General features: G+C 38.3%; 1 protein-coding gene across 2 annotated transcripts in view; it reads left to right on the forward strand.

The window, feature by feature from the left end:
• Positions 1 to 564: 564 nt before the first annotated feature.
• The window catches only part of kcnb2 (potassium voltage-gated channel subfamily B member 2), a 130,638-nt gene continuing 117,473 nt past the window's right edge, over positions 565 to 13,729 (forward strand). The window contains exons 1-2 of one of the 2 annotated variants that reach the window (XM_005797869.2): positions 565 to 1,020; positions 1,712 to 2,412. In XM_005797869.2, the coding sequence (XP_005797926.1) occupies positions 1,828 to 2,412 (585 nt within the window). In that variant the 5' untranslated portion in view covers positions 565 to 1,020; positions 1,712 to 1,827. Of the gene's footprint in view, positions 1,021 to 1,506; positions 1,533 to 1,711; positions 2,413 to 13,729 lie in introns of those variants that run through there. The other variant, XM_023325820.1, reaches the window with a different exon arrangement.

The following is a 13,729-nucleotide window of genomic DNA, read 5'->3' on the forward strand; positions in this document are numbered from 1 at the left end:
ACAAGAATAGGCAGAAACTTCAATCTAGAAAGTGACATACACCAAAAACCTTGTTGCATGTTTTTCTATCTTCCCATTGTCTTTAAAAGGTTTTGGAGACACAGAAGTTGAGGATCTAAACTGAATTCTGTTATTAGAAAGAGCAAAATAAAACACGTCTTCGTTTGTTTTAGAGAAGATCCTTCACAGCTGCGCAGCAGGAACAGACATTATTCTGCACTTCGAATAGGAGCAACTCTACGTTTCATGGTCATTACACTGAAAAGTCTTCTGCGGCAAAATGCGCCTCCATGATATGAAGAGGCATTGCGTTATGGCACACGCGGAAGGGTGTGTGTTTGTTATTTCGCTTAGTTTCCGCACATCTATATCTGCTCTAATCACACATGCGCGGTCTAGATGTTCTTGTATGTCGAACAATAAAAGTAAAACAACAAGCAACAATTATGCGAAGCATAATTTTTCGCTTAGCGTTGTTTTATTAAGTTCACTTCGGGAGAGCAACCTGCTGCCGGGTGTGATTTGGTCATCACCTTTGTGCTGCGGTGCAGCCTGTGCAGCGCGCGTCTCTCCGCTCCTCCTTTCTATAGTACACAGCGGGACACTCCGCAGTTCGCTCATCCCGCTCCTTCCCCTTGCCTTCTTTTTACGCGCTCGACGTCTCTGCATTGACAGCGCTTGAGAGAGCCAGTCTTCTTCAGAGCTTTTTAGGTGCTGGAAAGGCGCAGGGCACTCAGCTTTCCGATGGCGAAGCGGTCCATGTGGTCGTTCATAGAGAAGGATTAAAACCTTTTTTTTCTTTCTTTCTTTTTGTTTTCCCTCCCTCCACCTCTTTCTCTATCTGTCTGTGTTTTCTCCTCACACTAATTTTCCACATAATGTGGGACGCGCGTTGTGTGCGCGGAGTGCTCCCCTCAGTCGTATCCGCCTAACTGAAGGGGGATCCCGGCTCGTTTTTCCACCTCTGCTCCCTTAGGACACAGAGGAGTTTGCATGAAAAGGCTGGTTTACAGCGGCAAGGTGAGGCTGGCTATTTAATGCGACATTAATAACATTGTTAGCCTGTTGTAACTTTACACTGAAACCAAAAGGAATTTGTGAGCTGTAAGAGAACTGATACGGGAGGTAGGTGGTGGATTGTGAGGGGGCTCAGAGTGACTACTGAACACTTACAGTGTAACAGGTATGCTGCAGTGTATACGCACACCCCTACACACACACACACACACATACATGTGTGTTTTTTTTATTGTTTTTCTTTTCCACACACATAATATACCTTGTGAAACAACAAGCCCTGATTCAAATTTGTTATTCAAAATGGCCAAGGCCAAATGTAACTAAGCTAAAAAAAACAACAGAAAAAACATATGACAGATGGAAAATCTTCCAAAGTTTCTGCCATACTTATAGATAAATAGCTAAGGTTGAATTTTATTATGGTCTGCTATAAGAGTCATGCTGATTTGATATTGAAGCCTTACTACGAAGAAACATCGCTGGATCAAAAAGCAAAGCAGCTACCTTGACTGGTAAAGTGGAATCATTGATTTGGTACAATGCTTTCTAAGAAATGTGATGAAAGAGATCAATAACACTGTGCAGCTGTCATAACGCTTGACTGGATGTCTGCAACCTGAAGGGAGGTACTCTATGTTGGATGCGTTTCATTTCTTCTCTGTCTAAGAAGTCTTCTCTTTTATTTTTTCAGCCATGGAGGGACTTGCCTAAAGAGGATCCAACTTAAGTCAAAAGTTTTATACTTTTTCCCTGGTTTTAGTCTTCGCCAATTGTAAGATCTTCCAAGAAGTTTCCAATTCCATTATCATGGCCGAGAAGCTTGGATCTGCGGGGCCTAAACCCAACAACGTCCGAACTGCCCCACCACTGCCCCCCGAGCCCATTGAAATCATCCGCACCAAAGCCAGATCACGCAGGGTCCGCCTTAATGTTGGGGGTCTGAACCACGAGGTCTTGTGGCGGACCCTTGATCGCCTGCCCAGGACCCGGCTTGGCAAGCTTCGAGACTGCAACACCCATGAGTCCCTCATGGAGATCTGCGACGACTACAGCCTGAACGAGAATGAGTACTTCTTTGACCGGCACCCGGGGGCCTTCACCTCCATCCTGAACTTCTACCGCACGGGCAAGCTGCACATGATGGAGGAAATGTGCGCCCTCTCGTTTGGCCAAGAGCTGGACTATTGGGGGATCGACGAGATCTACCTGGAGTCCTGTTGCCAGGCCCGCTACCACCAGAAGAAGGAGCAGATGAACGAGGAGCTGCGGAGGGAGGCTGAGACTATGAGGGAAAGAGAGGGAGAAGGAGAGTTTGATAACACCTGCTGCCCGGAGAAGAGGAGGAAACTGTGGGATCTCCTGGAGAAGCCCAGCTCCTCAGTGGCTGCCAAGGTAAGAATCCAAGACTAGAAAGTGAGATTGTACTGCCTGAGTCTCACATTTCCTGCTCACAATCAAAGCCAAACACTCTGGTTGCATAATAACACATTGCAGGCATGCTTGTTAAAGACCAACTCCCACGTGCGCTTCAAAACATGCTCATGAGTTCATCAGCTTGAATCTGATATGGTCAGTAGAAACAGTGGCTAAGATGACACAGAAGCTTTTATGATGATATGACTAAATGCAGAAGGCCAAGAATATTTTCATGTCAATCAACTTAACTTTATGTCCTTCACAAGAAGAGATTCATGTCTCTTCTGATGCGACATTGTTTTGAGTCAGTCTTAGTGGCTGGATGATAGAACAGGACTCTAACAGGTATATTATTGCTGTTCTGAGCAGTTACTTGAGTTAAAGTATATAATTTTATTCAAAACCAAGGTTCTCTGTCTACAATACTGTTGGTTCAATTTTCATTTCATTTTAAGAAATTACAAATTCTCTTCCTATAGACAGAATGTTAAATTTGATACATCAGTTCTGATACCCCCCCCCCCCCCCAAAAAAAACCGTTTATGGATAGCAGACCTAACTACTTAGTGTACAGTTTTGAGAATTGCTTGTATGCCATTATAATCGGCAGTTTTGTGTAGATGTTTGCATGTGAAAGTTAGAAACTGTACAACTACAACACCATCACCCTAAGAAAATTCTAAGAACTGTACCACATAAGAAAACAATATGTTGCAAGTTTCTTTGATAGAAGATTACTGTCTCCATTCTATTTTTTACAATTTCTTACTGAACTCACTAAGTGCATCAAAAACAAGGTTTGTCATTTTGCTGGGAGGAAAAAAGTGTGATTGTTCAGTTTAATGCATTTATTGAACAAGAATAAAATGACCAATTATGGGGGGCTTTATATGTCACTGGTTAGTGTATTTTGTTTACTGGCCAAGATACGTCTCTAAAATAAACTGTGAGGAAAAAAGTAGCCAGCCTATATAGAATAATAAAGCAGGCTGTCTTCTGTTGTAGGGCTGTTTTGATAGCCCTGAATAGAATAAAAAATATAAATCTGGATGATTTTTTCTAAACTTTTGGAATGTGATATTTTTTCTAAGTGTAAGAAGACTAGGTCTGATTCGTCAGATGTTATGTTTATTTGTAAAAAGAAGGGAGTTTTTTATTGTGATGCATCTAATGAGCAGGGAAAAACTGGATGATCATAGACAATCACAATAACAGAATGCTCTATTCCATTCTTCCATAACATTAAAAAATAAATACAATGTGTATTTTTTTTGTCTTTGATCTGTTGACTAGTGATCAGAGCTGATTAAGGGAAAACAGAGTGATTTCAATCTCTTGCCTATTGATCGGTGCATCTCTAGATCCTGCTCTTTTCTCTTAAAATGACCAAGTTGCACAGTTCTCTTGACTGTGCAACTTGGCAAACTGATATTAAAAACCTTTTGAGTCATTGGTCAAGAGTTAAAAGAAAAGACGTGACACCTCTCATTGGAAGGAGATTAATTATCTTTTTATTGGCTATTATACAGTGTTCCCACTTCCAGCATTATTGGCATATTCCCTATTTTCTATGAATCAACCATTGGCAGTGACTGACAATGATCCTGTCTCAGCTTGATTACAGCATTCATCCTTTATAGGGAAGCCGTGTATCATATGAATTAATTAGACAGAGACTGCCGATATCTAATTTAGGGCCTAACTCATGTGACAGCACTTGAGTAATTTGCTATGCTGTACGATGTCTGAAGTGATTTACTCCTCAGTGGAGTTCTTTTTTTTGACTCTAGACACATCTGTGTATTGCTGACTTGTACACTATCATGATGGGGGAAGCCCTTAGTTCATTGAAGAGAAATTCCATCCTAAATCAAATTGTGCTAACATCCTGCTGACAGGGCTACGTGGAGAGCCTGATCATGACTCCAATAGCTCAGGCTATCGGCAGCAGAAAGTCATACGGAAGTGCAGTGATGTGGCTGCATACTTACAGCAGCTCTCTGAGATCAGGGGAGCCTTTTACGGCTCATACGCCGTGCAGTGAGCTCTCTTGAAAGCTCCTGACTAAGGAAATGCCATTACTAGTTCACTACAGTGCCACGTGCTTTCATACAGGCAACCAAAACTCTTTGTCAAATACAATTTGCCTTCTGGCACACACATTTCCCCGTTCCTAGTTTCTTTTATTTTCCTTTTACTCAGTCTTCTTAAGTCATTTGTGCTAGTTTTTGTGCTTTATGCCACCTATAACCCTTTTGGCTCTTAAATGAAAGGTAAGCATGAAAGTGGTGACCTTTTTCACAAGGTTAATTAAGCCATGATTTCATTCAACAAGGCTTACATGGCCTTGGCTTTTAAACTGAAAAGATAGAAATCCAATACACGTATAAAATCTAGTAGCTAGAAGCTGTGGAAAGAGGTTCGGAGAAGAAACCGGCAGAACAATGCTTTGAGTGATTTACCCGGTGCAGTCATGTACGTTCTGCCCAGGTTGCTGAGCTTGATGTTTGCAAACATTTAGCAATGAATTATAAATGAAAAGGTAAAAAGTAATATGCAGTGGTTTTTATGTGTAACTCTGTGTTTTATTTTCCTTTTGGGAGAAGACCTGGGATTTAAAAAAGTAATGTCTAAAACTACCAAATGTCTGTTTTTTGTGAAAAGTTTGAATTAATGGGAAAAGGTAATGGGAATAGTTTATCTACACATAAAGTCTTTTTTAACATTTATCAAGTTTGAGTTTTCCATCCCAGGTTTTGGGATGGAAATTAAAATGTTTTATTTAATTAATTTTTTTGTATTATGTAGGTCCAAAAATTAATACCCAAATTATTTTAAATACACTTGTTCAAAGAATTTCATAAAAAGAAAAAATATATATATCTGAATTAGTACATTTATCTTTTTTTATTAGTCACAAAGATAATTGTTTAAAAGAATATGGAATTATGTTTTATTGCCTTTGGTCCTTGAGCTATAGTTCATAATATTCACATAGAATATTTTGTCTCTTGTACATTTGTGACTTTTGTTTTACAATGTGTACAGGAAGCAGTTGTACATAAACTTATCAAGCTTAGGAGACCATATTCAGGTTGTGTCGTTGCTGTAAAACTGACATAATTTTGTTTGTGTGTATTCCTCAATAACTGAAACTTCTTTATTTTTATGTGAAATAAACTTTGGTCCTTTTTTGGCTTATGTAGCATGTATTTGCTGGCCAACAAGAATGGAGACAGAGATGACAGGAGGAATGCAAAATATATTGTGAACTTAAAAGAATGTTTGCTACAGTTGGCTGCAGTTACTGATAAGCTGTCTATATGTTTTAATACGCAATTACATTTTGCAGTTAGAGTTATTAAGATTTTGGTGGCGCAAAGCATACGTTCTTAATAAATTACATGACAAGATTCGGAGCTGTAAACATTTTTAGGTCGCCTTATTGATATCAGGCTGCCCTAAGAAACAGTAGCAAAGGATCTGTGAGCATTTCAAAGAGATCAGTGCTTCTTCCTTGCAGAGTAAGCCAGCCACACACCCCCACACACACCATCCGTGTCCAGCCTTGTTCTTGCTCCTTAATGTGGACGTGCTCCATTACTCTCCTTTTTATCTAATAAGCTAGTCTAGCTGGTGGAAATAAGCAATGGGCCGGTATGGCCGCAGCCTTTTGCTGTTCGGTTCTGCCGTGCTTGGACGCAGCCAAAGCCTCTCCAACCACAGACACTGTTGGCAAGCTCTTGTGTCATTTCTCAGGGGCGTTTGCTTCTGATCACGACGGGCTGCCTTCTTCCAACTGACTGTTATCTTCCACGCATAAATTCACCGAGCCAAAGCTTGTATGTACACTGATGTAGATGTGGAAGCTGGAAGAGACCAAGATGAGGAGAGGTTGTGTAAGGGAAAAGATGTGAGAGCCCTTTAGGCCGCCTTGAGCCAAACTGTCTCAGAATTAAATTCAAGGAGCTCCACCACCTGTTTGTTTTTTTTTCAATGCAATATGAATTGTTTATAATCTTTAGCAAATTAAGTTACTGTGAATGTTTACTTTTATACAAGTAGCATTCAAAAATAGCTCTCTGTTATTTTTTGCTATCTTTCTGAACATTTATGTGTCCAAATCAGATTTTGTACCATCCTTTAAAGAATTTCACTAAAACTTAGTTATCTGTACAGAGAAGTCTTTTCTGGCCTGGAGCGAGTCATCCTCATGTATTACAAGAGCACAGTTTAGGAGAAGCACACCTTCTTTCACCCCCAGTTGTTTCCTGGTTACATAAACCTACCATCAGACCTCTAATCAGCACAGCCTAGCATTTAGGCACTAGCACCTAAATCCTCTTTACTCGCATTCATAATCAGATAAGAGAGAACCTCCTTGATTATAGGTGGCATGAGTTCTTATGGCTCCTGCATGGGAATTGAGGGAGCAGCATTTATCATCTGGATGTTCCAGGACATACTTAAAACCCAGTACCTCATATACAACTGGCTTTATTTTCTCCATATACGTCAGCTGTAAAGTGGAGATTTCTTTAAGTTTGGATAATTTCTGTAAGGTTTTGGTTAGATTTAGAGAAACATAAGCACTCAGGTGTTAGCTTTATCCTCCAAACGGTTGTGACAAGGTGCTTTTTTTGTTCCATATTATACCTTCATCGTTGTGAATTAATGGTATGAAAAAAAAATGTTATTCATTAATATTGTTGTGAATACCTACCACAACAAACCAAAAAACGTTTTCCACATTTCCAGACACTTCAACACTGCTTTCAAAAAGAGTAGAGATTAATCGTAGTTTGTCAGGATTAAGTTTTATCGAAAAAAATCATGAAAGAAGATCTTATAGTTTACAAAAGATTGCAGAAAAGGATTCTATGTAAAGCTTTCAGCTTTCAGCTTTACACAGCATCTGCTACTTGGCTAATTTATACTACTTACCTGTTGCTCCTTGTGTTGTGCAAGAAGGTAGATTAATTTAAAATTGCAACTAAATTGAGAGAGTGTTGTATCCTATATCTTGAGTAAAAACTCACAGAGTTTGACTTTAAATTTTCCATCACAACTTACAATTGAGTTATAATTTAATCCTTGGTAATCATAATATCATTAGCTAAAAGAGACATGAATCATGTACTTGTGACAGTCATGTCAAATGTAGCTGACATTTATTTGTAGCAGTGACAGTCAACTTCATTGTTTTTTCACTCTCCATATTTGTGTCTGTGTCAAAGTATAATTATTAAAAATGGGAAATAGATGTGATGTAGTGAAACCATCGCATTTTTGCCCAAAATGTTCATACTATTTATGTCAAACTAGAATAGATCAATAAAGTATGTTCTGTTCTATTAATCTTATTGTAGTCCATGGCTTAATATGGCACAAAGAAGGAAAATCCCTAATCTGTCACCTTTTCCTCTTTTCTTCATACAAATAAACAAAACCTATGCATGGCATTGTGCATTATCATTCCACGTTGGATTTTGCATGCAGAGGAATTAACGTCAAGACGCATCTCAGGTGTCTCAAAGGAGCCCACTGGGCTGTCTTAGAGCTTATTGCACTTGACTGTGTGCATTATGATTCACAAATGGGGCCATCATTTGGTAAATCTCACGAGGTACAGCTGATCTTAAATATCCTCACTGTTAAAGAAGCAAAATGCGTGTGGGGGAGGGAGAACAAGTATGCTGATGAAGGAAAATTCTAGCATAAGTTTATTTTGTAAACAACACAACCAGTGTATGCCAGGGCTAATGAGAGAGGCCAGATGGTGTTGGAGGCCAGGTTCTACGAGTAATTGCACCTGTCATCACTGGAGCATAACTACTGAGGATTTGCTAACTAAACACGCCTTTTGCTCCAGTATTACAACCCGAAAATCATTTTCATGGATGATTTAGCTGTCTCAGAGCCCACATGATTTGCTTTTCTTTAATACAGTCTTTAAAATAACTAACAACATATAATTCATGGGGAAGTGAAGAAGCAAATAAATATATTCATAAAATTTTAGATGGGAAAACAAATAATAGTAATTTTGTATTGATTTATATTTTATCTACGCATAGATCAGAGACACTAATGCTTCCCATATCTACTATAGAATGAAAATAACCAGAAAAGCATGATACACATAAGTTTTTACCTTGTTAATTTTTAGAGAATTTATTGCCAGGGTGAAAAAAAACTCAGTAAATGCAGATCAACTCATTTATTAAGAAAAAATACTTATATTACCACATTTTCTTTGTGTAGTTCATGAGGGAATTATGAAAAATTACTTTAAATCATCAGTCAAAGAAGATACAAAACTTACCTGGAGAGTGTTCAAATTAAATCAGTATTTGTTTGAAATGAGCTTTGGCTCTTGAAGTACCCGAAAAATCAGCTACAAAACGGTCAAACCAGCAAACATACAAAAAGCTTGATGCAGTGATAGTTATCCAATGAGATCCTTGCAACCGGTTTTATGGTAACTGGAAACTTTTTCAACAATTAGTTTATTGCAGGCCATAAAAAAATGGCAGTGGAGGTTGTATAACTCTTATACTGGGTAGTCAAGAAATAAAAATACAATCTGAAACATTAAAACAGAAAACTGCAGAGTTTGAAAACATTTTTGCCCTCCTCCCCCCACCCCCCTTTGCAGTTTTCTTTTGTTTTTATAATTTTTTTTTTTTCCACTTAAGCGTTTCAGATTATTAAAACTTTGATTCAGTAGACACAGCAGCTGTTTTGCAACCTGAAAGTTTTTAGGTTTGCAAGTATGATTACCACTAAATAAAATATAACCAATGTTTTATTTTTGTCCATCACTGTGAACGCTTTTTACCCACTGCAGAATTGTTTGAATTTAGCCAGACTTCTTCACAGCACAGCATTTTATTTGGATTTGCGTTGACTGGGTCACTCCTAAACTTGAATTTAGTTTTATTTACTCAGGATTTCTTTGTGAGATACTATAATTTGTTTGATGATTTTAAACATTTACGGAAGAAAAGGAAAAACCGAACAAATTAGTTTGGGGCATAGACTTTTTATGTCACTCATTAAAATCCACCAACAGTAGAAGGAAGATTCAGTTTCTTTACATGCTAAGTATCAGTTCACAACCTGTCCGCCATCTCATTTTGTAAAGGCTTGGATGTCCAGCAGAGCTTTACAGCTTGCCTGATCCCAAAGGCCAGCCAACCTGACTGGAACATTGCTGTTTGTACATCATTTCATTGAAAGTGATACTAGACAATAAAAATATTAAATTTGATAACGTTAAAATGTCAAAGCCCTTTTAAGCGAGGATTATTTTAATTTTAATCTCTCCTTTATGTCCAGATTCCATTAGTTTGTGAGGTTTACTTATTCAGCTAGCAAGAAGTCAAGTAGACCAAACGGACCAAATGGTCTCGATCCACCTGCCATCAGAATAAGACATAAATCCCATTGAAGGCTAGCAGAGGCTCTGTGTGGACCCACAGCAAGTAGCAGTGCTGGCTGCTGCTGCCAATTTGAGTGACACGCTGAGTAAGAGGCTAATGTGTTCCTTCCTCCTCCTGCCCTACTCGTCTCCTTGCTGTCCCCCTGATCATTGCTCCCGCTGCTGCCTCAAGGGACGTTCGTTCATCTCGCTCGCTGCCGTTTTCCCATCCCAGAAGGCATTGGGAAAAGCGTGAGATGGAAAGGAGAGGGATGGGAGTTTAAAGAAGTCATCATTCTAAATGCTATGAACACCAGGTCTCCATTACATGCTTCAGTAATCTCTCTTCACACTCTCTCAGCTCACAGCCAGCCTTCCACATCCATGCACATTCATATAGTATTACATATATTATGCCTTTACAGTGTATAGTACACACGCTGGTGCTTCTACTCACTGAGGACACACACTGAAACACACAAACCTCTTCATCAGAAAACCCTTGAATATTTCTGAACTGACTTTTTGTAAGTGCCACATCGCATCCGTCGCCATGCTGTGTTTCCTTTTCCTATCTCCATACTGTATCTGTTTTTATATTCTTCACTTTATATGGTTGACTTTTATTCTCCTCTTGTGCTCACGCAGTCATTCTTTACCCTCACTTCCACCACCTTAATGACAGTTCTCCACTTCATCTTACAACTCCCTTTTCCACCTCTCATCTCTGTATTTTTCGTTTCCTTCACATTTCAGTCTTCAACTTTTTGGGAAACTGAGTTATAGCACTTTTTGCTGCTTTATCTTGAGAGCTCTGACATGGGAGATCATTGATATTCATTGACAGGTTCTCACATTTGACTCCTCATCAGTCTTGCCTTTGATCGCAAGTGGATCGAGAAGTTTTTCAGTGGCCACTTGATCACCTTCTCTGCAGCTAGAAGCATGTGTTATTCTGAAAGTTCGATACATTATTTAATTTTACTTTATCTTTAAAAATATTTCATAATCATCATTTTTGGCCTATTTCATATTTTCCTCTGTTTTTGCAAGAATCATGGGATTCCAAATAAAATAAATGTAATAATTCTATGTTAGTGGGGGGCAAGAGCATTGATATGTGATTAGGGTTAAAAGGCTGTAATACCAATTCTTCACCAACAGGTGGTGGCAAGGTTGACATTAACGACATCAGTACACAAAAGAAAAGGATCATGAATATAGCTAAATTGATAATAGGCTAAAGATGTTAAAAAATCACTTAAGACCAGGTTTGGCTTTCATTTGCTGTTTAATTGAAATAATTAGGGCAAAGGCAGACTATTTTTTTTTTAGCCACAACGTCTTTGCCAGCAGTAAAATGTCTTCAACATTCATCCTCCACCTTCCAAAATACAACCATAGGCAGAATACAGTTATTTCCAGTGCAGAAAATCATTGGCCTGAATGAAATTCACCTTGAGAACATTTTCTTAATGGGACAAATTTTCAGTGCTCAGACGGAGCAATGAATGGAGATGATAATGGATTTGAATTGCATCAGCAGGCAATGGTCAGGCTAACAATGGTGGAAAAACCCACAAACACTGTTATAAGTGATCCTGACTTTAATAATATACTTACATCAATATGTTCAGCTTATGCACAATGTGCACTCTTATCTACTCTCTGATCAACAGTTTAAAACAAATATGATTGATAAAACATATGATTCACTGTTGAAAGAGCTGGGTTCAAAACGTTTTTCGAAGTTCTCAATGTTCAAAGTGATTTATAGTACCTCAGCAAGGTTTTGTAGCAAACATTAGCAAAATAAGCCAAATACACATTCTGAAGAGAGAACATGCAATAAACCCTTTACATACATATCCTTTAATTAAAATCCTTAGAGCCTCACTAAATAGTTATGAATACATTTGTAGGGGTTTAATTTAAATTATTTTTGTTGTGCTACAGGTTGCATTTTATACATATATTTTATATTTTAAAGGGCAAATTTTTAAATTGTATTGTGGTTTGTAAAACTTGAGAAAGTTTATTGTAAAAATTAATAAATTATATATTTTGGAGCAGCCTTATTTAAATTATCAATTTATAAATATTAGGTGACACTTTGATTGACAAAATACATATATAGTCTTTAGTGGCATCGTACTACATGCTGAATATCCCCATGTTTAAAGGTGTTATCCCTCATGGGTATATTCAACCAAATAAATAATTTAGTTTCAGCGTTCCACATTTTAGAGACTGTTTATCAACTTAATTTTATTTTCTTATTCCGAAATATTACACTTTTATGGTTTCTGTGGCAACCATGCGCTATGGTGACATGTTGACACCCAGGGAGCTTTTCCTCTCCATACTGGCTGTGTGATATGTACAGCAGCTGGTAACTCGTCCCCCACAACCAACCCTGGATGCAAATTTAAGGGAAGCGCTTTAGCTCTGTCTCCTCAGTACTTTCAGTGGGTAAGCCTGTGATTGAATGGCCTGTTTTTAATGTTTTTTATAAAGTTGGTTGGCTTCTAGTGATGTCATTTATAACAAATGGCTCTCAAACACACTGAAACGGGAGTCGTTCCTGGTCAGTGGTGCGGTGTTTTGATGAGTTCAAGCTGTTGTCTTTAGTGTAGCGGATCCAGCAGACATCGCTTGTAAAGATTCCGTGACAGAAATGATGAAGAAGGGAAATTGGCCTTTCTGGTGTCTCGGCTCTCTAGGCCAATAAGTGGATCAGAATGAGGGCTTCGGTTTGTTGGACTGAACAGATTAATTAAAACCTCTGCAGTGTGAAGGAGCCTCCCAGGACATATGAAAGAACACTTGTTATCCTGAATGATACTGGGGAACTGTGACAGAGGAAATGTATGTCACTGCATTTGCTTCCAATTGCCACACACCTCCACCTTCTGGTCCTCACATTTACTCATCAATTTCCTTTTTTAGCTTCTCTGCTGGAGCATTTGTTTCTCTTGTTTTTCGGCACATTTGTTTTTTCTTGTGTAATCATGCTGTTGGCGTCACCGTGGGCAGAACTGCCAGCTGTTTGCTGTCTCCACGCACTCCAGGAAGTGACAGAGTAAATTATTATATCTCCTGCTCTTTGTTGTGGAACGTGATTCCTCTTGAGTCACAAGAGGGCCTCACTTCTGACCAAGGCAACTTATACATATAGTAATGCCCTTCACTTAATATTTCCCCCTGCCTGACATCTACAGTACTTATTCTTCAATCTTTTTTTCATTTCTGTTCAGACCTAAGTTATTTAAAAATTTACAATAAGTTTTATAAATTTTTAATTTTAACTGGATTAACTATAGACACATAAGAGTTGACCTTTTACATACATTTAAATTGTAAATGTACAATTTCACATTTATTTTACATGTACCATTTTACTGTCATTTTTTTTACTGATGGCATCCAAGAATCTTGAAAACATACATGAATATTTTTTAACGATAGGAAATTTTGCGATCAAAAGTGACAGAACGCTGTTTTTGCTATGGCCGTCCAGTTTATTCTGTCTGTGTGGAGAGGAGAGCCAGCAGATGCAGAGCTGAGTATTTAAGAGCCAGGTTCAGCAGGTTTAACTGTGGACCTGCTGACCAGTTTTTTCTTCATTTTAATGGCAAACAACTATAGGAAGTTTTACCACCACCTGGTAAGGAGTGTGGGCCACATAATTGCCTGTTAATGCGTATTTTTGTTTTGTTTTTACTGAAATCAGAAGGAATAGACATTTGAGCAACAAATAATATAATATAATTATTTTGATGGATGAAGTATCAGGATGATCAGGATGTTTATTTTTGGTAAATATCCTGATCCTCTTTGCTTCTTTAAATGTGGGATTGAATCATTCCC

This window comes from Xiphophorus maculatus, chromosome 21 (genome assembly GCF_002775205.1).
Source record: "Xiphophorus maculatus strain JP 163 A chromosome 21, X_maculatus-5.0-male, whole genome shotgun sequence".
NCBI lineage: Eukaryota > Metazoa > Chordata > Actinopteri > Cyprinodontiformes > Poeciliidae > Xiphophorus > Xiphophorus maculatus.